General features: G+C 40.8%; 1 protein-coding gene across 1 annotated transcript in view; it reads right to left on the bottom strand.

The window, feature by feature from the left end:
• Nucleotides 1-26,654, bottom strand: part of npas2 (neuronal PAS domain protein 2) — a 41,218-nt gene extending 14,564 nt beyond the window's left edge. The window contains exons 1-9 of the mRNA XM_024010923.2: nt 26,300-26,654; nt 21,289-21,493; nt 18,063-18,119; nt 16,412-16,566; nt 12,116-12,207; nt 11,810-11,899; nt 10,957-11,077; nt 4,603-4,716; nt 3,355-3,473 (exon numbers count right to left, since the gene is read on the bottom strand). Of these exons, the coding sequence (XP_023866691.1) occupies nt 3,355-3,473; nt 4,603-4,716; nt 10,957-11,077; nt 11,810-11,899; nt 12,116-12,207; nt 16,412-16,566; nt 18,063-18,119; nt 21,289-21,344 (804 nt within the window). The 5' untranslated portion in view covers nt 21,345-21,493; nt 26,300-26,654. The remainder of the gene's footprint in view (nt 1-3,354; nt 3,474-4,602; nt 4,717-10,956; nt 11,078-11,809; nt 11,900-12,115; nt 12,208-16,411; nt 16,567-18,062; nt 18,120-21,288; nt 21,494-26,299) is intronic.
• Between the last annotated feature and the right edge of the window lie 575 nt (nt 26,655-27,229).

Consider the following 27,229-nt stretch of genomic DNA (forward strand, 5'->3'; position numbering starts at 1 on the left):
GCTCTTAGAATGCACGACTTGGACTTGACTCGAGTCTTGACCTATTCTACCTGGGACTCGACTTGAGACTCAGACCTTGTGACTTGAGACTTGCTCGTGACTCGAATAATAGTGACTTGGTCACACCTCTGATAATCCGTAAATGGCAGTCACTACAATCATGGGACTTTTATGAATTGTTTTACTCAGTGTTGTTACAGCATTCAAGCCACGTAACGCATAGTGCATTTAATGTCTAAAACAATTATCGAAACCGAAATCCTTTTTTAATAATCGAACCGACCTCAAAAAGCATTTATCGCTCAGCACTAATCTACTAAATGTATAGTTCTGAGATATGGAGTATTATTCATGTCCCAGATCTCAGAACTCTTTTGTGATGTCTTCCTTTTTCATGACTCAATGCATCCCCTTACACGCAAATATGTTTGATTGGAAACTCAGTAATGTGTGATTGGATTGAGATAGAACCTTATAAAACCAAGTTCAAAGTTGCTGCGCAGATAGAACTTTTACATAAAAAAATAAATAAAAATGTCATCGTAAATAGATGTATTTTATTTTATTAAGAACACCTTCTCTTTTCATGACATAGACTGACCAGGTAAATTGAGGTGAAAGCTATGATCCCTTAATGATTTAACTTGTTAAATCCACTTGAATCAGTGTAGATGAAGGGAAGGAGACAGGTTAAATAATATTTTTAAGCATTGAGACAATTGAGACATGGATTGTGTATGTGTGCCTTTCAGAAGGTGAGTAGGCAAGACAAAATAATTAAGTGCCTTTGAATGGTAGTAGATGCCAGGCACACCGGTTTGTGTCAAGAAGTGCAATGCTGCTGGGTTTTTCACGCTTAACAGTTTCCCGTGTCTATCAAGACTAGTCTATCACCCAAAGGACAACTATGGGAAGCATTGGAGTCAACATGGGCCAGCATCCCTGTGGAATCCTTTCGACACCTTGTAGGGTACATGCCCCAACGAATTGAGGCTGTTCTGAGGACAAAAAGGAGGAGGGGTGCAATGTATGTCACATATGATGGATCATCAAAAGGGCAACTATGTGAATAACCATTTTTTACCAAAATGTCATTTATAATTATTCCAAAGTCTGGTAAAAAAAAAAGAGATTATTTTCTGATTGCAAGTGAAACATCCAACCCAACCAGAAGTGACAAAAGAATAATATGAGGATTCACAATGCAAAAAACCCTAAGACAGGCCTTACATCTTGTCATTCCAAGATGGCGTAGCAGTGCCGACGTGGTTAGTCGTCCTCTCGTTAACTTTTTGTATTTTTCGTCTTTTTTGTATATATTTCAAAATATTTTAAATCTCTTTTCGATTTTTAAATTAAATATACCTTCCGGTAACCCGCCTCACCCAATGTGACACGGATCCGCTATTTTTCAGACCTTATAGCCAGAACCTCCATCAGAAGCTAGCCATCAGAAGCTAACCAGCTAATTAGCTACTAGCTATTTAGTCATTGTTAGCCACTGCTAGTTACCTTCACCTTCTGCACAGACACCAGCTGTTTTTTTTAGCTTGGATAATACTTGCCAGCCTGGCAGTATTGGACTGTTTTCTCCACTACAACGCCGGATTCATTTCAAATCCCACCGTACCTTCTCCGCTGTGCAATCCGGTTTTCGAGCTGGTCACGGGTGCACCTCAGCCACGCTCAAGGTCCTAAACGTTATCATAACCGCCATCGATAAAATACAGTACTGTGCAGCCATCTACATCGACCTGGCCAAGGCTTTCAACTCTGTCAATCACCTCATTCTTATCGGCAGACTCAGCCTTGGTTTCTCAAATGACTGCCTCGCCTGGTTCACCAACTAATTCTCAGACAGAGTTCAGTGTGTCAAATCAGAGGGCCTGTTGTCCGGACCTCTGGCAGTCTCTATGGGGGTACCACAGGGTTCAATTCTCGGGCCGACTCTTTTCTCTGTATATATCAATGATGTCGCTCTTGCTGCGGGTGATTCCCTGATCAACCTCTACGCAGATGACACCATTCTGTATACATCTGGCCATTCTTTGGACACTGTGTTAACTAACCTCCAAACGAGCTTCAATGCCATACAACACTCCTTCCGTGGCCTCCAACTGCTCTTAAACGCTAGTAAAACCAAATGCATGCTTTTCAACCGTTCGCTGCCCGCACCCGCCCGCCCAACTAGCATCACTACCCTGGACGGTTCTGACTTAGAATATGTGGACAACTACAAATACCTAGGTGTCTGGCTAGACTGTAAACTCTCCTTCCAGACTCATATTAAACATCTCCAATCCAAAATCAAATCTAGAATCGGCTTCCTATTTCGCAACAAAGCCTCCTTCACTCACGCCGCCAAACATACCCTTGTAAAACTGACTATCCTACCGATCCTCGACTTCGGCGATGTCATTTACAAAATAGCTTCCAATACTCTACTCAGCAAACTGGATGCAGTCTATCACAGTGCCATCCGTTTTGTCACCAAAGCCCCTTATACCACCCACCACTGCGACCTGTATTATCTAGTCGGCTGGCCCTCGCTACATATTCGTCGCCAGACCCACTGGCTCCAGGTCATCTATAAGTCTATGCTAGGTAAAGCTCTGTCTTATCTCAGCTCACTGGTAACAGCTCACGATAACAAGACCCACCCGTAGCACGCGCTCCAGCAGGTATATCTCACTGGTCATCCCCAAAGCCAACACCTCCTTTGGCCGCCTTTCCTTCCAGTTCTCTGCTGCTAATGACTGGAACGTATTGCAAATTTCCCTCACTAACTTTAAACATCAGCTATCTGAGCAGCTAACCGATCGCTGCAGCTGTACATAGCCCATCTGTAAATAGCCCACCCAATTAATAGCCCACCCAATCTACCTACCTCATCCCCATATTGTTTTTATTTACATTTCTGCTCTTTTGCACACCAGTATTTCTACTTGCACATCACCATCTGCTCATCTATCACTCCAGTGTTAATTTTCTAAATTGTAATTACTTCGCTACGATGGCCTATTTATTGCCTTACCTCCTCACGCCATTTGCACACACTGTATATAGACTTTCTTTTTTTCTCTATTGTGTTATTGACTGTACGCTTGTTTATTCCATGTGTAACTCTGTGTTGTTGTTTGTGTCGCACTGCTTTGCTTTATCTTGGCCAGGTCGCAGTTGTAAATGAGAACTTGTTCTCAACTAGCTTACCTGGTTAAATAAAGGCGAAAATAAATAAATACATGGCTTTTCAAAATGTATTATTTTCTTCTTCCGCTTTAGAAGATAATATAAAACATCTGTATGTTCTCAAATGGAATCGGCAAAGATTGAGCAAAAGAAACACGATCTTACCTTTAAAAACTGCGGAGTGACTAATCGTACAGTGGCAACAAGGCAGACCTGCTCTTCCAGTGATGACTGCAGGGTTCTTGGTAATGTCAACTCAAACCCGTTACAAGAGGAAGTAGGCACTGTGAGTCAAACAACAGAAACAGTCACTCAATACCTCCCCAGAGGATGAATGTAGGCATAGCAAATATAAAACAGCAACAATCCATTTGGTGCATTACAACAGTATAGTATAGACACTAGCAGTGATTATCATCAACCCCAAACAGGTATATCTGTTACAAGAGGACGTAGGAGCTGTGAATCAAAGTCCAACTGTGTTTCCCGGCCACAGCAGTGTGTGCTGGGGATTTTGCCCTTTAATCACACACTCATTTGAGAAAGGAAAATCAGCAGGACTGTGGCCCCTGAAGACTGTGGTAGTGATCCCCAGCTGAGGGTCGGGGGTAATGGCAAATCAGGCAATAAATCTTTGATTAGCAGTGACTGGAGTTATTCTACGAGTGCCAAATAACTTTACATAACCGTTCCATCTCACCACACTCTGCCTTTCCATCTCACCACACTCTGCCTTTCCATCTCACCACACTCTGCCTTTCCATCTCACCACACTCTGCCTTTCNCTGCCTTTCCATCTCACCACACTCTGCCTTTCCATCTCACCACACTCTGCCTTTCCATCTCACCACACTCTGCCTTTCCATCTCACCACACTCTGGTGACCTTACTCATTATGCTATTCAAACGACTGGAAGTCCAAAACTTTAAAAAGTATGGAAATATCCAAAAGTCCGAAGTGTAATTTCAGACGAGAGGGAAACATTTCCTCATACGTCTAATTTTCCAGTCAATTAGCCAGGTATTTGAATAGTGATCAACAATGAGATATGCAGTTATGAAACGGTTTTATAACCGGTTTGATTTTCTGTCTGTTTTATGTTTCAAGTAAGTTTTTATGACATAACATCTCCATTCTAATATTCAATAGAATGCAGAGTTTGGCCTTATTAATATAACTAGATGGTTTACTGTCCATTCATCAGGTTGTAGCTCGGTCAGTAGTTGAAGATGTAATGGCAGATAAAATACACATGATAATAAAACAATAGTTCTGGCAGTTGAAAGGGAAAGTCATTTCGGTTGTTATGCGAGTATGTCAAGGAAACAAAGATTTGGGAACTAAAACATTGCAAAGTATTGCACAACTTTAAAATGTCAAGTGAGCTCGGGGTAGAATAACAGAACACTCACCATTGTTATGAAACTTGAAATCTCCTACAAATTTCACGTACTCATATGTAGGGGGTTCCTTTGGGTCGATGTTTCCTCTGGCTAAATGACAGCAGAACTCAATGTGTGTCTTACCTGGAAAAAATACCAAATGGAAGTTAGCTGGAGTGTCTTCAACAAAACACAATGCTTTTTCCATCATCATGAAGAAAAATAAAGTAAGAAAAATATTTACTGACAAAGCGAATAACCCATTTTCACATACTCTATTGGCACTTCTTTCTAATATAAATAATCTTGAAGTCTTCATGGTGCAACATGATAAACTCTTTTCAAATAGGTTGATATTTTATGTAAGAGCCTTGGATGAAACTCTGACAGAGTAAATCTCAGAGAAAAGAATGATGACAATTATTTTGCTATTACAACTTCTGCTCCTAACAACCACTGACAGCTCAGACATTTTGGCTTTTCTCTCATGGCTGGAAATCAGCGCACAGCTCCCAGTAAATGGCATTGAACCCAGCATAGTTTGTCTCAGTTGTCATGGGATGGCTCAGCAGTGTTGTTCCTACAGACAAGGCTTCACTTGGCAGGGGAATGAGACCAGTGGTGGGAGAGGAAGAGGGGGAGTATGTCACTGAGCCATCGACACACTAAAACTGTGCACTGATGATGTTCTAAATACTCCTCAATCAGACACAATGTCACAGTCACACAGAATGTCTGAATAGAGTCATCCCATTTTCTACAGAATCCATGGCTCCGTTTAAATGGGTTACCTTTGCGGAAGAGAATGCCTCCGCTGACTTATGTCAGAGCACTAGCTCAGACATACTGTACACAATGAGGGGACTCACTGTGTTAATGTTCTACTAATCCTCCAAAGCCAATGTGTTGCTCTTCATTACACTAAAAATAGAGCATTGTGGCATTGTCAGGAGGCTGGGAATACCAGTGGCCCTGTGCCATTCAAACCGAGATATACAGTGCATTCGGAAAGTATTCAGACCCCTTCCCTTTTTACACATTTTGTTACGTTACAGCCTTATTCTAAAATGGATTTATTAAGAAATTGACGTCATCAATTTACCCACAATAACCCATAATATCAAAGTGAAAACAGATTTTTAGAAATTTTAGCAAATGTATTGCAAATAACATAATTTACATACAGTACCAGTCAAAAGTTTGGACACACCTACTCATTCCAGGGTTTTTCTTAATTTTTACTATTTTCTACATTGTAGAATAATAGTGAAGACATCAAAACTATGAAATAACATGTATGGAATCATGTAGTAACCAAAAAAGTGTTCAAATCAAAACATATTTTATATTTGAGATTCTTCAAAGTAGCCACCCTTTGCCTTGATGACAGCTTTGCACACACTTGGCATTCTCTCAACCAGCTTCATGAGGTAGTCACCTGGAATAGATTTCAATTAAAAGGTGTGCCTTGTTAAAAGTTAATTTGTGGAATTTCTTTCCTTCTTAATGCGTTTGAGCCAAATAGTTGTGTTGAGACAAGGTAGGGGTGGTATACAGAGATGGTACTTCACCAAATAGGGCTAAGTCCATATTATGGCAAGAACAGCTCAAATAAGCAAAGAAAAACGACAGTCCATCATTACTTTAAGACATGAAGGTCAGTCAATACGGAACATTTCAAGAACTTTGAAAGTTTCTTCAAGTGCAGTCGCAAAAACCATCAAGTGCTATGATGAAACTGGCTCTCATGAGGACCGCCACAGGAAAGGAAGACGCAGAGTTACCTCTGCTGCAGAGGATAAGTTCATTAGAGTTACCGGCCTTAGATTGCAGCCCAAATAAATGCTTCATAGAGTTTAAGTAACAGACACATCTCAACATCAACTGTTCAGAGGAGACTGTCAGGCCTTCATGGTCGAATTGCTGCAGAGAAACCACTACTAAAGGACACCAATAATAAGAAGAGACTTGCTCGGGCCAACAAACACGAGCAATGGACATTAGACTGATGTAAATCTGTCCTCTGATGAGTCCAAATTTGAGATTTGAGATTCCAAACGCTGTGTCTTTGTGAGACGCAGAGTAGATGAACGGATGATCTCCGCATGTGTGGTTCCCACTGTGAAGCATGGAGGAGAAGGTGTGATAGTTTGGGGTGCTTTGCTGGTAACATTGTCAGTGATTTATTTACAATTCAAGTCACACTTAACCAGCATGGCTACCACAGCATTCTGTAGCGATACACCATCCCATCTGGTTTGCACTTAATGGGACTTTCACGTGTTTCTCAACAGGACAATGAACCAAAACACACCTCCAGCCTGTGTAAGGGCTATTTGACCAAGAAGGAGAGTGATGGAGGTCTGCATCAGATGACCTGGCCTCCAAAATCACCCGACCTCAACCCAATTGAGATAGTTTGGGATGTGTTGGACTGCAGAGTGAAGGAAAAGCAGCCAACAAGTGCTCAGCATATGTGGGAACTCCTTCAAGACTGTTGGAAAAGCATTCCTCATGAACCTGGTTGAGAGAATGCCAAGAGTGTGCAAAGCTGTCATCAAGGCAAAGGGTGGCTACTTTGAAGAATATAAAAAGAATATAGAATATAAAATATATTATTAACACTTTTTGGTTACTACATGATTCCATATGTGCTAATTAATAGTTTTCATGTCTTCACTATTATTCTACAATTTAGAAAACACTCAAAATAAAGAAAAACCCTTGAATGACTAGGTGTGTCCAAACTTTTGACTGGTACTGTAAGTATTCAGACCCTTTGCTATATGACTCGAACTTGAGCTCTGGTGCATCCTGTTTCCATTGATCATCCTTGAGATGTTTCTACAACTTGACTGGAGTCCACCTGTGGTAAATTCAATTGACTAGACATGATTTGGAAAGGCACACACCTGTCTATATAAGGTCCCACAGTTGACAGCGCTCGTCAGAGCAAAAACCAAGGCATGAGGTCGAAGGAATTGTCCATAGAGCTCCGAGACAGGATTGTGTCGAGGCACAGATCTGGGGAAGGGTACCAACAAATTTCTGCAGCATTGAAGGTCCCCGAGAACACGGTGGCCTCCACCATTCTTAAATGGAAGAAGTTTGGAACCACCAAGACTAATCCTAGAGCTGGTCGCCCGGGAAAACTAAGCAATCATGGGAGAAGGGCCTTGGTCAGGGAGGTGACCAAGAACCGGATGGTTACCCTGACAGAGCTCCAGAGTTCCTCTGTGGAGATGGGAGAACTTTCCAGAAGGACAACCATCTCTGCAGCACTTCACCAATCAGGCCTTTATGGTAGTGTGTCCAGATGGGAGCCAGTCCTCAGTAAAAGGCACATGACAGCCTGCTTGGAGTTTGCCAAAAGGCACTGAAAAAGGCGCTGAAAAACATCCCCACAGCATGACGCTGCCACCACCATGCTTCACTGTAGGGATGGTGCCAAGATTTAACTCTTTGGCCTGAATGCCAAGCGTCACGTCTGGCGTAAACCTGGTACCATCCCTACGGTGAAGCATGGTTTTGGCAGCATCATACTGTGGGGAGGTTTTTCAGAGGCATGGACTGAGAGACTAGTCAGGATCAAGGGAAAGTTGAACGGAGCGAAGTACAGAGAGTTCCTTGATGAAAACCTGCTCCAGAGTGCTCAGGACCTCACACTGGGGCAAAGGTTCACCTTCCAACAGAACAACAACCCTAAGCACACAGCCAAGACAACGAAGGAGTGGCTTTGGGACAATTCTCTGAATGTCCTTGAGTGGTCCAGCCAGAGCCCGGACTCAAACCCGATCTAACATCTCTGGAGAGACCTGAATATAGCTGTGCAGCGACGCTCCCCATCCAACCTGACATAACTTGAGAGGATCTGCAGAGAAGAATGGGACAAACACCCCAAATACAGGTGTGCCAAGCTTGGAGAGTCATAGCCAAGAAGATTTGAGGCTGTAATTGCTGCAAAAGGTGGTTCAACAAAGTACTGAGTTAAGGGTCTGAATACTTATGTAAATGTTATAATTCAGATTTGTATTTTTAATACATTTGCAAACATCTGTATAGAATGACACGCACATTTGGGATTTAAAGTGAAAAGGAAAAACAGTTCCTTATTAAACCAAGAATGATATCATCACTCCATTGTTACACATATCTAATGGGATTCAATTAAGTAAAATGCTTCCTCTGTGGTACCATAAGCTCTGAGTCAAGTATCTGAGTTCATTTATCCAAGAGTAGCTAGACGTTCATAAGTACCTGAGAGCTCCTTAGTCCTCAGGTGGGAGTGCAGTGCACATAGTGATGAACACTCAACTCAGAGCAACAAACATTCCCATAGCTATTCTTCAACAGAATGATAGTAGCACATTAACCAAGAAGATAGCTGACTTCTAAAACAATTTGTGTGTTGGGCAGGAGAAGCAGTATTTTTTTTAACGAAAGAAAGGAGATGAAAGATAAATGCAGGAATTGCCTGTTAATGAGGCTAGGAGAAAATTATGATTATTCCAGACACAGTAGCGTCTACAGTAGTTTTCTATGCTTTGTATTCCTATAGTTCTAAACATAGACCTAGATGATTCCACATCAGTCTCTTTCTCAGAAGAGAACAATTGTAGCATGGGATTAAGCTCAGTGTCTCGAGCCCTAGATACAGTATTACTGAAGCTACAGTGATTAAAACTGCTAACCACACTGCTAGGCTAACTACTATTATTAGCTAAAGGACTAATCATAGGACCACAGTGTCCAGCAATCCAATAAACTGGCAGCGCCAAACATGGCAACCTGCTCTATATTCACGGTCAGTTCAGTATCAGGACTGCAGAGCAGAGGTGTGAGGTTCAGTACAGTGGAGTGTGAATTCCTAACACACAGAGGAATTAGTCATGTAAATACAATAGAAATTGATGAATGCCTACAGGAGAGATTTAACACTTTGTCAAACAGAATTTTTCCCAATGCTGGCATAAAATCGCTGTTTGTTTTGAAGGCTGTGGCGTGTGACTGTTGGGCCACTGCATGGTTTGATGTATAATTCATGGGGATATCGCTCATAAAAGTGAAATAGCCAACATCAAAAGAAATAAAAGGTCACCACAGCCCTGTTCATTGCTGTAGTGCATTAAATTAAGCAAAACAAAGCGCTGCTACAGGACAAAATAGGAGGCTGGTACAAATGCTTATGAATAGTTGTTCTGCAACATAATGCCAATAAGAAAAACAAAGCATTACTAATTTTCATTCAGTGACCCTAGTTTAGACCTGTGGATGAACAACAATATAATTAAAGTGTAAATGTTGGTTAAATGCCACCCATAATATTTATGTAAAATCTCATTAATATGGTGATGGACTCTCTGATTATACAGCACAGATGACTTGGACTCTTGGTGTCATCACTCGGAGATAGGTAAGAACATTTCAAACTTCTCATCAAACAACACTATTGTGAAATACACAGACATCTCTATCCAGACATCTCCTAAGCTAAGCATCCCTGGTGATGCCAGAGCTGGAGATCGACCCAGTACTGATTGACTGGGAAGGAAAAATGGGTTCAGTATGGAGGGAGTGAAGAGGAAAGATGGGTTCAGTATGGAGGGAGTGAAGAGGAAAGATGGGTTCAGTATGGAGGGAGTGAAAGAGAGGAAAGATGGGTCAGTATGGAGGGAGTGAAGAGGAAAGATGGGTTCAGTATGGGGGAGTGAAGAGGAAGATGGGTTCAGTATGGAGGGAGTGAAGAGGAAAAGATGGGTTCAGTATAGGAGGGAGTGAAGGGAAAGAATGGGTTCAGTATGGAGGGAGTGAAAGGAAAATGGGTTCAGTATGGAGGGAGTGAAGGAAATATGGGTTCAGTACTGAGAAACAAAGATGGGTTTAGTACTGAGGTAGAAAAGAGGAAAGATGGGTAGTACTAATAAGGAAAGATGGTTCAGTACTCAGGGAGTGAAGAGGAAAGATGGGTTTCAGTATAACTAAAGGAAGATGGGTTCAGTACTTCAGGGAGTGAAAGTAGGAAAGAGGGTTCAGTACTAATAAGGAAAAGATGGGTTCAGTACTCAGGGACTGAAGAGGAAATATGGGTTCAGTACTCAGGGAGTGAAAAGGAAAGATGGGTTCAGTACTAAGAAGGAAAGATGGGTTCAGTATTGAGCGAGTGAAAAAGGAAAGATGGGTCAGTACTGAGGGAGTGAAAAGGAAAGATGGATTCAGTACTGGAGGGAGTGAAGAGGAAATATGGGTTCAGTACTAGAGGAGTAAAGAGGAAAGATGGATTCAGTAGCTGGGGAGTGAAGAGGAAATATGGGTTCAGTACTGAGGGAGTAAAGAGGAAAGATGGATTCAGTACTGAGGGAGTGAAAAGGAGGACTAAATACTCACTGTCTAGGAAGTCAGCAGAGATGGGGTCAGTCATCAGCATGTGGGATGATAGCAGCTTATAGACCTCCCCATGCTCACGCTCAGGGAGAAAGTTCAAGATATTTTGGTCCACCATATCTGACTGATACAAAAGGATAAAAGGTGGGAACGTCAGTGTCTATGGCCCATCATTGTCCATGCACATGTCATATCACAGTCATATTATAAGGTACGGTATTACATACCATAGTTAGTGTCCCAATTGCAATAATGTATACATTGATTTGAATTAGTATATTTTGCTCATAATTGGAAGCTAAAGTAATTTTTTTGTTGGTACTTTTTTTACCCCTTTTTTCTCCCTAATTGGTAGTTACAGTCTTGTCCCATTGCTGCAACTCCCGCATGGACTCAGGAGAGTCGAAGGTCGAGAGCCGTGCGTCCTCCGAAACACGACCCCGCCAAGCCGATTTGCTTCTTGACACACTGCTCGCTTAACCCGGATGCCAGGAGTCGCTAGAGAGCAATGGGACAAGGACATCCCATCCGGCCAAACCCTCCCCTAACCCGGATGACGCTGGGCCAATTGTGCGCCACCTGATGGGTCTCCCGGTCGCGGCCGGCTGCGACACAGCTCGGGATCGAATCCGGATCTGTAGTAACGCCTCTAGCACTGCGATGCAGTGCCTTAGACCGCTGCGCTACTCGGTAGGCCTTGGAAGCTTAACGTTTAACGCATCATACAATCAGAAACTTGGTGGTTGCAAGATTTAATCTATATCCTTGTTTAATGTGCAGCTATTTTAATATACATGAATATTAAGTTACAAAGAACAATGCTGTTACGAGCTAGATCAGCCTAACTCTCACTCACCGGTAAATGGGCAATGAGTGAAGACACGCTGTCGGACACATATATAATGTTTCCATCTGTAGTTAGTGCTATGAGGAAACCGTCTAAAGCCTGTGGAAGGAAAACAAAGTGATTATTCTAATACCAGCTACTATAATTGTTGTGTGCTACATTTGTTTCAGAGATGCATCATGGGTAATGCTGGTGCTGGCGTACAGCGGTTCATCAGGATGTCAAAATACAGTATTCCTTCCAGTACAAGTGAAGGATGTCCTTTGGCTTTATTTAATATCAGAGGAGATTAACGTGGTGCTAAGCTGATTTTACCTCCAGCATCAACTGGGTGAACTCCTCATTACTGAGGAACGAAGGCTTCCAGTCCTGCCGTATCTCACACGACTCGGTCTGTGCTGTGATTTCTGAAACAGAGGATAAGGCCAGGAATAGAGGTTAGATAGATCTGTTAGCACTACACTACTGCTATCCCCGACCAAAAAAAATCTTGGTCGAGCAAGAGTCATCTGTTCTTTCAACCAATCGATTTGTTGAAATGTTAAAATGTGTATTTTTAGACACATCCTGTGTTTTAATCAAATCAACTATATGCACTGAGCTTGTCTGATGCTTTAAGCAAACTGTTTGAGTAAATAATTAAAGACACACTCGTGACTAGAGGGAGTTTGACCGCAATTGATTTGAATGTGCCGGGCCTGGCTCAGACTTGCTGCGCCGTGTAAAAAAACAAAAAACTGAGTGACTGTGTGACTAGCACCCATTGTCTCTTTCTCCTCCCTGCTGCAGCGACCACCACAGAACATCAACAGTGTGTATCTCGCTGTTCGTGTTGCTGAAGCTGCAACATAATTAGATCAATTTCTGACTGAAAAGTTCTGTTACCAAAATCTCTCATTTGTTTAGGAAAAACATTCCCTATTCCCTCAACCCTTGCTCTCTTTACGTGACACATGTAAGCATTACATGCACGTGACCAATAGGGCCTGGCCTATAACATATCATAATCACATCATTAAATTGGTTAATACAAAACTCTGAACACGTGACAGCAAAACAGATGCAGAGGACGTGACAAATAAACTTGAATCGGGGGAATGTTTACTGGTTGCTCAGGAGGTTAAAGGGAAGTCAGATGTATGGAATACATTTTACTGGTTGTGGAAAATACTGGAGATCAAGAAAAAGAAGCTAAGGAGCAAGTGCCACTTGCATATTATGTTTGCCAACAGTATCTATTAGATGACAACATCATTTTTCTGACTGTTTGGAACAATGTAAACAACACTGAATAAATAAGCGTACCAGAGGGTCTGTTGTAATGTTTTTTTGTAAAGCCTTTATTACAGCAAATACTAAAAACAGTCACATTCATTCGTGAATGCATTTTTCGAATTGGAAAGGTTTAGGCCTATTTATTGTTTACGCTAATTATGTAATGGTCGCTTTGTTATTTTATTTTCAAACTAAAATGCTTGATTGCATTTCAAATCATGAATGACTCCTATGCTGTGTGATGACATTAACAAATAAATGATTGATTGATACAGTAGCCTTTATAAGTATTGAAATATAGGCCTAAGTTAGTTAAGCTACTAAGACTAAACAGGATGCGCTCTTAGGCCTATAGCTCGATGATGGAATACAAGGCTGCTATACTAAGCCTACTAATGATAATAACATGACTTATCATTATAGTAATGATGATCATAATAATAGTAATAATAACAAGAAGGAGATCAAGGAAAAAGGAGGGTTATTATTATAAATGTTATTTTTCTGACAATTTGGAAGAGTGTAAACAACAGCAAATAAATTATAAATTATACCAGAGAGGCTGCTCTAACAAAAAAAAGTGTAAAGCCTTTATTACAGCATTGCAGAAATTAAAAACAGCCACATTTGTGAAATTGTTTATCATCTGACATGTTGTGGTTGCTTGAGGATTGGTGATCAGTAGGTTATTAAACAAACACTCACAGGCAACAGAAGCAGGATCTGTCTTATTTCTGTAGATATATAGTGCATTTGGAAAGTATTCAGACCCTTTGATTTTTTCCACATTTTGTTACATTACAGCCTTGTTCTAAAATAGATTAATCGTTTTTTCCCCCATCAACAATCTACACACAATACCCCATAATGACAAGGCAAAAGTTTTTGTATTTATTGCAAATCTAATAAAAAATAATAAGGGGAAATATCACATTTACATAAGTATTCAGACCCTTTACTCAGTACTTTGTTGAAGCACCTTTGGCAGCGATTACAGCCTCGAGTCTTCTTGGGTATGATGCTACAAGCTTGGTGGCACACATGTATTTGGGAAGTTTCTCTCATTCTTCTCTGCAGATCCTCTCAAGCTCTGTCAGGTTGGATGGGGAGCATCGCTGCACAGCTATTTTCAGGGCTCTCCAGAGATGTTCGATCGGGTTCATGTCCAGACTCTGGCTAGGCAACTCAAGGACATTCAGAGACTTGTCCTGAAGCCACTCCTGCGTGGTCTTGGCTGTGTGCTTAGGATCGTTGTACTTGGCCCCAGTCTTAGGTCCTGAGCGCTCAGGAGCAGGTTTCCATCAAGGATCCCTCTGTACTTTTCTCCATTAATCTTTCCCTCAATCCTGACTAGTCTCCCAGTCCCTGCCACTGAAAATCATGTCCAATCAATTGAATTTACCACAGGTGGAATCCAATCAAGTTGTAGAAACATCAAGGATGAACAGGTGCATCCTGTTTTCATTGAGCTCAATTTCGAGTCTCATAGCAAAGGGTCTGAATACTTATGCAAATAAGGTATTTCTTTAACAAACAAAAAAAATATATATATATATGTTTTCGCTTTGTCCTTATGGTGAATTGTGTGTAGAGTGATGAGGAACATTTTTTATTTAATCAAATTTAGTATAAGGCTGTAGAGTAACAAAATGTGGAAAAAGTCAAAGGGTCTGAATACTTTCCGAATGCACTGTGTATGGATGATATATAAAGCCAGGCACATTTAACAGTTACTGTAGGCTATTGATTATAGACCAAATTAAGTTGGGGTTTTCTCTCTCATCATTTTTCTTAGACAATTACGGCAAGGGCTGTTTTCTCGTTTCCTAACTCCGGTGTCTTGTACACCATGATCAAAAAAAAGTGTTTTTCTACTGCTCGACTAAAGAAATCATGGTCGACCAACAGCCTATCGACCAAACAATCGGCCAGTCGACTAAACACACCAACATCCAGGGGACCATCGCTACCAAATCGGCTAGTAGTGGAAGAATCCTGATGAATACCTCTGAATAGACCCAACTGATCAAGCTCTCAGATAAAATAGGAGACGCATAACAGAAGAGGAAGAGCGGTTAAGAAATATCCCAGATCGGGACTGTTTCTGTCTAAAAGCCATCTCGTAAACACTGACAGATGTGACCTTGATTCTGACAGGAGACTGACAGGCTGACTACACCTCTCGCATCACGTGAGCGAGCGTTGCAAAATACATTTAGAAATCGATATTATTCAATTATTGTACCCACACTGCTCGCACACGCCAATGAGCGTCTGCGTTGTCAAGGGCTAAAATAGAAGTCAGTTCTATTTGTGACGCAGATTGCGCTGCAAGTCCTCCCTCTCCCATCTCCTCATTGGTTTATAGAAGCAGGTACCCACGTGCCATCTCTTCATTGGTTATACCCACGTGGGTGACTGAAAGACGAACGAGGTCGGCGGTGGTAATGCACCTAATTTATGAAAGTTGCCAATCACAATATAAAGTCAAGAGAAGAAAAAGCCTGGAAGGAGAGATGACTAGAAATTATTCGGTTGACCGTTTTATTAGTGGATTAATTGGCGGAGTAGACGACCTTGTGCATTTCAGGTAAAATAACAACTCAATGTTTATATCCCAGGACAAATTAGCTAGCAACAGCAAGCTAGCTAAATAGGACAAATTAGCTAGCAAGTGCAAGCTAGCTAGCTAATTTGCCATAAATGTTTAATCCTTTTCGACCTGTCCCCAAATTAATATAGTTGGTTCAGAGTTTGTTTTGATATTTTAACCTGCGTGTCGTGATCGCGTTTGGTGTGGGGGGACAAAATACATTTATGCACGATGGCGCACGCGCGCAGGCGGTTTGGTTTGTGTGAGTTGAAGTTCTGTCTGTCTGGGCCAAGCTTGGTAGGGAAGTGGAGAACTCCTCTCTTTTCTCTATGTTCCTGTCTGAAAAAATACTATACTAGACAACTAATGCCCTCCACCCTCCTAGTTCCTTCCTTTTCCCACCCGTTCTGGGAGCAGTGATGTTCTTTATGTAGAGGGCAGGACACAAGTGCCACATGCACACGCATTTTACATTTGAGTCACTTAGCAGACAGACGCTCTTATCCAGAGCGACTTACAGCTAGGTCATTCATCTTAAGATAGGTGGGACAACCACATATCACAGTCATAGTAAGTACATTGTTCCTCAAAGTAGCTATCAGCAAAGTCAGAGCTTTAAGGAAAAGACAAGTTCAAGTGTTGATGTTTTTTGGTTGTTTTTTAGACGCTACACACACACAGGTCAGCAGGTGGCCAACGTCAATGTGATGAATGACGCAGCCGACTACATTACACATTCCTACCTTTCTGTGTCTGCAGGAAGTTGATCGTTCTCTGCAGTATGGTGGACTTGTCCATCTTGCGCGGATGACCTTGGCCCTGCAGCATGGTGCACAGTTCCTTGATGAGCACATTGAATTGGTCTCTTCTTTTTTTTTCCGATTTGTTACGAGATGCCCTTTAATAGAAAACATGATAAATGTACAGGATTACATTTCTCACCCTTTACACTGAGTGTACAAAACATTATGAACACCTTCCTACTATTGAGTTGCAGCCCCTTTTGCCCTCAGAACAGCCTAAATTCACCGGGCAAGGTGTCGAAAGCATTCCACAGGGATGCTGGCCCATGTTGACTCCAATGCTTCCCACAGTTGTGTCAAGTTGGCTGGATGTCCTTTGGTGGTGGATCATTCTTGATACACAAGGGGAACTGTTGAGCGTGAAAAACCCAGCAGCGTTGCAGTTCTTGACACACTCAAACCGGTGGGCCTGGCACCTACTACCATACCCCGTTCAAAGGCACTTAAATCTTTTGTCTTGCCCATTTCACCCTCTGAATGGCACATACACAATCCATGTCTCAAAGCATAAAAATCCTTGTTTAACCTGTCTCATCATCTTCATCTATGACTTGCCTAGTTAAATAAAGGTTAAATAAAATAAAAATCTACACTGACTTAAGTGGATTAAACAGGTGACATCAATAAGGGATCATAGCTTTCACCTGGATTCACCTGGTCAGTCCATCATGGAAAGAGCAAGTATTCCTAATGTTTTGTACACTCATTGTAATTTAAAACTTTGAACATATACACTTTATACATTATTTATAAAGAAGTGCATTTGAGGACAGTAGCTAATGCGCAAAAGATGCAGTGGAAGTTACGAGCTCAACGATTCTACATACAGCTTCTTATTTATGAAACACACTCAAGCTAAGAAGTGACAGCTGCAAATAAATAACCACCATCACAATTCACTCATTCCTCAGCCACCATAAAACAGCTCACAGCTTGCAGGATGCATAGAGAAGGATGATAGTCTAGTGAAACCCAACAATATCCCTTCTGATATCACAAGCAAATGTTTCTGAAGATTCATCCCATATGGACTTATTTTTTTATGGAAAACACTCTGATATCAACAGCATAGCATGTACAAAATCTACCATTAAAACAAACAAACATCTTTTTTTGTGCTTGTAGTTTTTGCTGCCATTCTCCCCACACAAACCTTCGATGAATCTGACCCCAGCTGAACCCACCAGAAAACTGATACAGTGACTAATGATTTAAAAGTCTACTTTCAGTCACGCTTGTATGCATCATTACTGAAAAGCAAAAAATGGCTTGACCTTGTTGACTATATTTAACAGCTTCCTATGACATTTTGTAAACTGTCTAGGCACAGAAACACTTGTCTTTGTGCTGAAGGTGTTGAGGTTTATAGAGCTGAAAGTGTGAAGAGTCTTCACATCAGGAAAGCAAACACCTTCACAGATGGAATGTCAAAGTAGGGCCATGCCAAGAGGACCTTTCATTAACACATACAAGCTGAAGTAGGGAACTTCTCCATCTGCCTCATCTCTCGTCCTTACACTCAACCTTCTGTCTCTCATAGGACACACACACACACACACAACCATTACACACACACACACTGGTGGAATACCTTTTTGCCCTGTCTTTCTCATCTTCATCCATCAAATCGTCCACACAGCTGCTGGTGCTAGAGGGAGAGGGGAGGGGGAAACCAGTTGGAATGCTGTTTCTCTGAATTAACACCAAAGTCATCAACAGATAGATACAAAGCAGATACAAATCCCCCTCTCCCATACAACATTATGAACAGAGATAGACACCCTTGGAATGGAAACCATTCTTCAAAATGTAATCTTATACAACAGCAGTCTCCAACTATGGTCCTAAAGAAACGGACTTGTGCCCAGATGCTTTATTCTAGGCTGTTCACATAGTACAGTAGTCGACCAAGTATATCCCTGCACACAGTGCAGTCAGAAAGTATTTATACCCCTTGACTTAATCCACATTTTGTTGTGTTACAGCCTGAATTCAGAATGGATAAAATATAATTTAAAAAAAATAATCACCCATCTACACACAATACCTTGTAATGACAAAGTGAAAACATGTTTTCGACATTTTTGCTACTTTATTGAAAATGTAACCATAAATATCTAATTTACATAACTATTCACACACCAGAGTCAATACATGTTAGAATCACCTTTAGCAGCGATTACAAATGTAGTTCTTTCTGGGTAAGTCTCTAAGAGCTTTGCACAACTGGATTGTACAATATTATTATTTTGAAAATTCATCAAGCTCTGTCAAGTTGGTTGTTGATCATTGTTAGACATTTTCATGTCTTGCAATAGATTTTCACGACTATTTAAGTCAAAACTGTAACTGTAACACTCAGGAACATTCAATATCGTCTTGGTACGCAATTCCAGTGTATATTTGGCCATGTGTTTTAGGTTATTTTCCTGCTGAAAGGTGAATTTGTCTCCCAGTTTATCCTAAAAAAACTCCCAAGTCCTTGCAGATGACAAGCATACCCATAACATGATGAAAATACTGTATGAAGAGTGGTACTCAGTGATAAAGTTAATTTATTTGCCACATTTTTTGCAGTTTTACTTTAGTGCCTTATTGCAAACAGGATTCATGTTTTGGAATATTTTTATTCTGTACATGCTTCCTTCTTTTCACTCTTTCATTTAGGTTAGTATTGTGAAGTAACTACCATCCTCAGTTTTCCCCTATCACAGCCATTAAACTCTGTAACTATTTTAAGGTCACCGTTAGCCTCATGGTGAAATCCCTGAGCGGTTTCCTTCCTCTCCGGCAACTGAGTTAGGAAAGACGCCTGTATTTTTGTAGTGAATGGGTTTATTGATACATCATCCAAAGTGTAATTAATAACTGCACCATGTTCAAAGGGATATTCAATGTCTGCTTTTTTATTTCTTCTTTGCTAGGCATTGGAAAACCTCCTTGGTCTTTGTGGTTGAATCTGTATTTGAAATTCACTGCTCGATTGAGGGACCTTACAGGTAATTAATTGTATGTGTGGGGTACAGATGAGGTAGTCATTTCAAAATTGTTAAACAAATCAAATCAAATTTTATTTGTCACATACACATGGATAGCAGATGTTTTTGATCAATTTCCATCAATTTCCATTATTAAAGTGAGCTGGAGTTGAGTCAGTATGTTGGCAGCAGCCACTCAATGTTAGTGGTGGCTGTTTAACAGTCTGATGGCCTTGAGATAGAAGCTGTTTTTATTATTGCACACAGATTGAGTCAATGCAACTTATTATTATGACATGTTTACTCCTGAACTTAAATTAGGCTCGCCATAACAAAGGGGTTGAATAATTATTGACTCAAGACTTTTCACATTTTTAATTTTTAATTAATTTGTAAACATTTCTACAAAGACAATTCCACTTTTACTTTATGTGGTATTGTGTGTAGGCCGGTGACAATCTCAATTTAATACATTTTAAATTCAGGCTGGAACACAAAATGTAGAAAAAGTCTTTCTTAAGGCACTGTATATTGTTAGAATGTAGGGTACCTCGGTAAGTCATACACTACATGACCAAATGTATGTGGACACCTGCTTGCCAAATATCTAATTCCAAAATCATGTGCATTAATATAGAGTTGGTACCCCCTTTGCTGCTATAACACTCTCCAATCTTCTGGGAAGGCTTTCCACTAGATGTTGGAACATTGCTGTGGGGACTTACTTCCATTCAGCCACAAGAGCATTAGTGAGGTTGGGCACTGATGTTGGGCGATTAGGCCTGGCTCGCAGTTGGCGTTCCAATTCCTCCAAAAGGTGTTCAATGGGGTTGTAGTCAGGGCTCTGTGCAGCCAGTCAAGTTCTTCCACACTGATCTCGACAAACCATTTCTGTATGGACCTCACATTGTGCACGGGGGGATTGCTGAAACAGGAAAGGGCCTTCCCCAAACTGTGCCACAAAGTTGGAAGCACAGAATCGTTAATGTCATTGTATGCTGTAGTGTTAAGATTTCCCTTCACTGGAACTAAGGGGCATAGCCCGAATCATGAAAAACAGCCCCAGACCATTATTCCTCCTCCACCAAACTTTACAGTTGGCACAATGCATTGGGGCAAGTAGCGTTCTCCTGGCACCTGCCAAACACAAATTTGTCCTTCGGACTGCCAAATGGTGAAGCATGATTCATCACCCCAGAGAATGTGTTTCCATTGCTCCAGAGTCCAATGGCGGCGAGCTTTACACCACTCCAGCCGACGCTTGGCATTGCACATGGTGATCTTAGGCCTATGTGCGGCTGCTAGGTCATGGAAACCCATTTCACGAAGCTCCCGATGAACAGTTATTGTGCTGACGTTGCTTCCAGAGGCAGTTTGAAACTCGGTAGTGAGTGTTGCAACCAAGGACAGATGATTTTTACGTGCTACGCGCTTCAAAATTTGGCGGTCCAATTCTGTGAGCTCGTGTGGCCTAGTACTTCGCGTCTGTTGTTGTTTCTAGAGGTTTCCACTTCACAATAACAGCATTTACAGATGACCGGGGCAGCTCTAGCAGGGCAGAAACTTGACAACATGACTTGTTGGAAAGGTGGCATCCTATGACGGTGCCACATTGAAAGTCACTGAGCTCTTCAGTAAGGCCATTCTACTGCCAATGTTTGTCTATGGAGATTGCATGACTCCAATGTTTGTTTACGGGTATGGCTGAAATAGCCGAATCCACTCATTTGAAGGGGTGTCCACATACTTTTGTATATAGTGTATTTCTCCATACAAACACATGTATTTAGCAGTGACAGAAAACACAACAAATACAATAAAAGTAGCCTAGATACTCACTCCCATTCCCTCCGGTTAGACGGACATAGGGACCCAAAGTCGGAAAGGTTGTCCATACTTACTCCCTCTCCCAGCCAGGCCCTATCTGAAGTCTGATGTATCCCATTCGCGCTAGCTGCACTGAAACTCCCAGGAAAAATCTAGTGATCACCTGCTGCTGCTGCCCACCTCCTCCTCCTGGAGTCCGCCACAGAAATACAAAAACCTGGGGAGGATAATAAGACAGAAGGTGGGCTTGAATTAAGGAGGGAAGTCTACTGTAGTTATGGCATATCTATGTCAATTACACATACATCCGATAATTACTGTATCTTAATTAATCTGCAGTAGTTTAATTCAAGTATCATAGCTGTATTATGCCCAGCAACAGTACTGCCCCTCAGTATTTTCTTATTCACACCCAAGCAAGTCCCCAAACCTACTTGAAAGTCATCCTATTTCCAATTATTTTCTGAACAGGTGTGCTTTTTAATGCTTCCTTTTGAGCTTTCATTGGAGCTAAATCAATCAAATTTCTTTATAAAGCCCTTTTTACATCAGCCGATGTCACAAAGTGCTATACAGAAACCCAGCCTAAAACTCCAAACAGCAAGCAATGCAGATGTAGAAGCACGGTGGCTAGGAAAAACTCCCTAGAAAGGCAGGAACCTAGGACGAAACCTAGAGAGGAACCAGGCTCTGAGGGGTGGCCAGTCCTTTTCTGGCTGTGCCGGGTGGAGATTATAACAGTACATGGCCAAGATGTTCAAACGTTCATAGATGACCAGCAGGGTCAAATAATAATAAAAAGTAATCACAGTGGTTGTAGAGGGTGCAACAGCTCAGCAGCTATGCTTATGAAAAACAACAATAAATGCATACAAAAGTATTCTGTTTATTGTAAAATACAACAGACTACCTCAAGGAGAACTATTATTTATCAACCCAGATCCTGTGCATATCTCAGTGAATATAATATCAGTGATTGAACACATTACCAGAAAAAAAACAATTATTCATTGTGATTCATTAGCCATGATTTCCAACAGTGAACAGCATGTATTAAAAGGAAGTGTGGTAAACATAAATTACCACCTGGATACAGCAATTCAACACGGAGGACGCAGCATTACGTGCGGGAGGAGCTCTACTGACCTAGAAAAATCCCAGAGGCAGAGACACCTTTTTTGTTAACAAAGAGAATGGAAGAGTTACCTCATTCAACCCATCATGAAATACAAAGAAAAACTTGAGCAAACACCTCTGGGAATTCAAACAGCCTTTGTCCATTTGCAAATGTAACCCTAATAGAAAAGTAAATCAGAAGCCATCAAATCAAATACAACTGAGGAGGAACTATTAACCATGTGTTCAAACGAGAGGAATGTGATTGACATGTTGAGGTCAGATGAAAGAGTTCATTAGCCATGTACTATTAAGCCCCATGATTAAACCCCTTTCATCTTAGCTTCAGGTCTGCAGTGTCTGAATCATAGCCTAGAGGTTAAGAGCATTGGGCTAGTAATTTAGAGGTTACTGGTTCAAGTCCTTGAGCTGGCAAGGTGGGAAAATCTGCTGTTCTTCCCTTGAGGCAGTTAACCCCCCAACAACACCTGCTCCCCAGGTGCTGATGACATGGATGTTGATTAAGACAGGGTTGCGTTAAATGCGGAAGGCACATTTCTGTTGAATGCATTCAGTTATGCAACTGACTAGGTATCCCCCTTTCCCTTCTTTAAAATCTGAGATACCCTCCTTTTCCATCTTCCACTTTCAGATGTAGTAAACTACAGCAGGAACCAACCTTTTTGATCAAATTAAATGAAACCAATGAACCAAGATCAAATGCATCCACTCTTACACCAAGATAGTATTCCATGCAAAAATCTTTCCAATAATCTTGAGTGGGGGAACAACACATCATTCTTTCCTTTACTCCAATTAAAAGAATAGAGGTCTGTGGGCTGGAAATGTTTAAAATATATATATATATACTGTATATTGTCTGTGCAATTATGACAGTTGGTGGCCATTTTCCGTTCATTGCGGTTCAGTATGTCTGAGAATGGTGACTCTGTTCCCATTTCCATTGGGCCGAGACCCAGTTCTTATTCCATACGTTCACTGACTGACATACAGAAGCGGCCTGAGAAGGGGCCAACATGGATATTACATTTCACATAGCTCTCTTCATCTAAATGAAATCCATGCGCTCAGGCGAGGAAAACTGAAAGGAAAATCCAATAAGAGTTGTAAACTGTGATAAAATTATGAGCCAAAAAAAACATTTTTTTTTCTCATAATACATTTCAAAGCTCAACAAATTAACCAAAACACTTTATGGTATTTATGACATTGACATGAAAATGATTTCTTGATGGTGCCTGCTGCTTGTCACCATGCCCAATAAGATTATGCACAATAAATCTTTACTATGGCTCCCTTCATTACTCAGAGGGTTCGCTTAACTCAAAGAGCCGTGTGGCTCAGTTGGTAGAGCATGGCGCTTGCAACGGCAGGGTTGTGGGTTCATTCCCCACGGGGGGACCAGGATGAATATGTATGAACTTTCCAATTTGTAAGTCGCTCTGGATAAGAGCGTCTGCTAAATGACTTAAATGTAAATGTATATTTTAGGCACAATTGATACCTACTTCAAATGTAATCTTCCCTTTTGTTGTTGAGGGGTTTTTCCAATCAAGTCTCGACTTTACCTCATACCCGTGTCAAAGAATGAATCAATAACTCCGTATTTCAACTTCATATTCATCGTCTCCAGCACCACCCCAACATCAACATGTGAAAATGGTGCGTTTCTATGTTTCGTAGTAAAAAGATGGAGAAAGATAAGTGTTTCCACTTGTGACGTTTCCCTTTAATGAAAAGCCACGCAATAGCATATTCACACTGTCAATGGTTCACCTTCACACAGACACACACACATTCAATGGTATTCAGAGAGTTATAATTTATATTGAAGCAGCCATCTTTAATCTTACAATCTTTTAACTCTTAAACCTGTCAAGATTTCACTGCTGAGAATGGTTTGGGCGGGAGCTGCTGGTCATAGATCTGAACCCTTTCATTAAAAAAAGTGACTTATTTAAGTCTTCATCAAGGATGTAATTCCATGAGAGGTGAGAGGTAGCCAAAGATGGCATAAGGTTATTAAATCTAGGCTGAAGTGTCAGTGACACATACGGTGAAAAAAGGAAAAGAGAATGTGAGACTAAACACATATGACATGAAGTGTTTCAGGCTGATGATATACTTTAAGGGTCGAGGGGGTGATTTGATTGTACTTGACTCTCAACACAAACCAATCATAATGTGATGTTTCTGTGATATGTAATGCCAGTGTTTTCCCCAATCTACATTACCCCGGTCTAAATTATATTAGGCTCATATTTTCTACTTGTCTTCAGCTTTGTTTTTGGACAAGCCTACGTGGCCTCATGAATAATAGATTCAAAGCCAAAATTTACTCGTCAACTAAGGAGGATTCTTGTAACACTTTTACTGTAATATTTAAATCATGAATTAGTGTAATTTGAAATGTAAAAACACGTCAACTTGGTCATGATTTGTGATAAACGTAGAACTAGCCTATAGGGTGCCAAATGTTCTTTTTAAACACAACATAATTTGCCCAGGGTTTTTTCTGGCTCACGATCATTTCTTATCATAGAGTACTTATTCACTTAGCCTTTACAAACCAATACCGCCAATCAATCTGGGTCGTCAATAGTTACCACAGCTACAAAGTCATCATTATGGCTAAACCCTGCATAGTATTTCTACAATTTATTTTCTTAAATTCTGACTTTAAACCTAACCCTAACCCAAACCCTAACCTTAACCACACTGCTAACCTTATGCCTAAGCCTAACTTTAAATCTTAAATCAATACCAAAAAAGCTCATTTTTGTTTTCATTTATTTTTACAATATAGCCTCTGACTTTGTGACTGTACTAACTAGTGACAACCATCAATCTGGAAAGAGAATTCCTCTTTGACTTTACTTCCTGGATCAATGTGCTTCTCCATGATTAAACTAGTCAACTAACTAAACCCTGTCTTGAGTGAAAAGGAAACAACATCAGAGAGATTCACCTCCATTGGCTCCCTAAGCCAAACAATGGGAGGGACATCTCACGCATTCACTGACCTTCTCCAACCAACATCCACTGAGGTGAAGAAATAATAATGTCCCATGACTAAACTGGGGGGAAATTACATTGGCAGATAATGAATTCATATGGTTTCATAAACTAGGCCTACTTAGCTACCCATCTACTCAGGTTGCTGACAGAAGAAGCCAAATTATTATATGGAAATGTCAAATGACAGATGTCAAACCTTTGAAATCATGATGTGAAAATTAATCAAAATTGAAATATTTGCAAATGCAACATTTACATGAAGTATTGTACAGCAATTATAGGTACATTAATTTTACAGACTCCTCAGATGACAAGTCACTGACCAAGGCATTGAGCTAGATCCAGAGCTTGCTAAAAGCCTTACTGGAAGTTCCCAAAATATATCATTTAAATAATTTCAAGATCCCTCACTTGATTAATTGACCAGACATGATTTGACAAGGCACTAAGCCTCCTCAACCAATCAGTTACCATGCAAGTGCCAAAAGCACTATGTTCTAATCAACGTAAACATGGTTTTAAAACGATGTTTCTCAAAACAGACAACTCTTACACTTGCAAGGACACACTCTACTTGTAAATCTATAGGCTACCCGTGAGCTGAACTGTCATGGAGCCTTTTAAGAAAATTAATAACTACGTTGGGGAATACACAAAGGACATATAACAATTCTCTATGAAAACGACATATAATGCATATAAATTAACATTGATAATAGTTAGCCTACTTTATTTGTATTTTGACACCGTCAGAAGCAGTAGCCTACAGATCTATTCATCCAAAATGGATGCAAAACCAACCGGTAAACGTTTTCATTTTCACAAGACTAGTGGCAAAAAATGCAAAGGACATAAACATTTTACATACCTTGAAAAAAAGACTTTAGTTGACATAAAGAGCCATACTTTACTTTTGTCGGTACTCATTTTCCCACATAGCCTACTGGGCAATTCACTGAGCCAAGTAAGCTATCCTAAGCTTGACTCAACACAAACGCATCGCGAAAAGACCATAAATTATTGCATACATACGCTGCCTAAGTATTATTCGAAATCCGATTCATGAAACAATCCCTATTCGGTACATACACTGTACAAGATATCGGGAGTAATCGTTTTCAGGTCTATGCTCTGTCTGTTTTCCTCTAACACTCAACCTCCGTTGGCAGTCCCTTGTAAACAGGACTGAGCCGCTGCGAACAGGGAAAGTAGGTCAGTCGGTAGCTCAATACTTAGCTAAGGACATCATTAGCAACCGGCTGTACAACACACGACTAGGAGTATACATAGTGAGAAAAATAATAGTTCGGATAATACTAACACTTGAACGGCATTTAGGTCACATTATTCTGAATTCGAACGTCTGTATTAATTTCGGTGCCCAGTTTATTCCATGAAACGTAGCCAACATCATGGGGTAGAGAGCGGGACATGTAGTATCTCTGATAGGTTCGAGGTTTGCTGTCAATGGGTTTGGCTCCCGATCACTGTAATAACGTTTATAGTAATGTTGCTAATGACGTATACAATCGAGGCCTCACCTTCGTGTTACCTGTTTCATGTAGCCTGTAGGCTGGCAATTCATGACATGGTGACAAATCAGGTTAGGTTGTCTATCAAATATTGTAATTACAATTTGATCCTGAAAAGTTCTGAGATGAAGATGAATGACATTTTACCTTTTGCAGTAGGCCAACATACTGTACAAGGGGAAATAATTTTCACAATTATTAGGCCTATTCTAATAAAATATCTTGCCCTAACTGCAGTAGAGCTACAAGACAGAAAAAAAGCCATA

The sequence above is a fragment of the Salvelinus sp. IW2-2015 genome, linkage group LG20, assembly GCF_002910315.2.
Source record: "Salvelinus sp. IW2-2015 linkage group LG20, ASM291031v2, whole genome shotgun sequence".
Taxonomy (NCBI): domain Eukaryota; kingdom Metazoa; phylum Chordata; class Actinopteri; order Salmoniformes; family Salmonidae; genus Salvelinus; species Salvelinus sp. IW2-2015.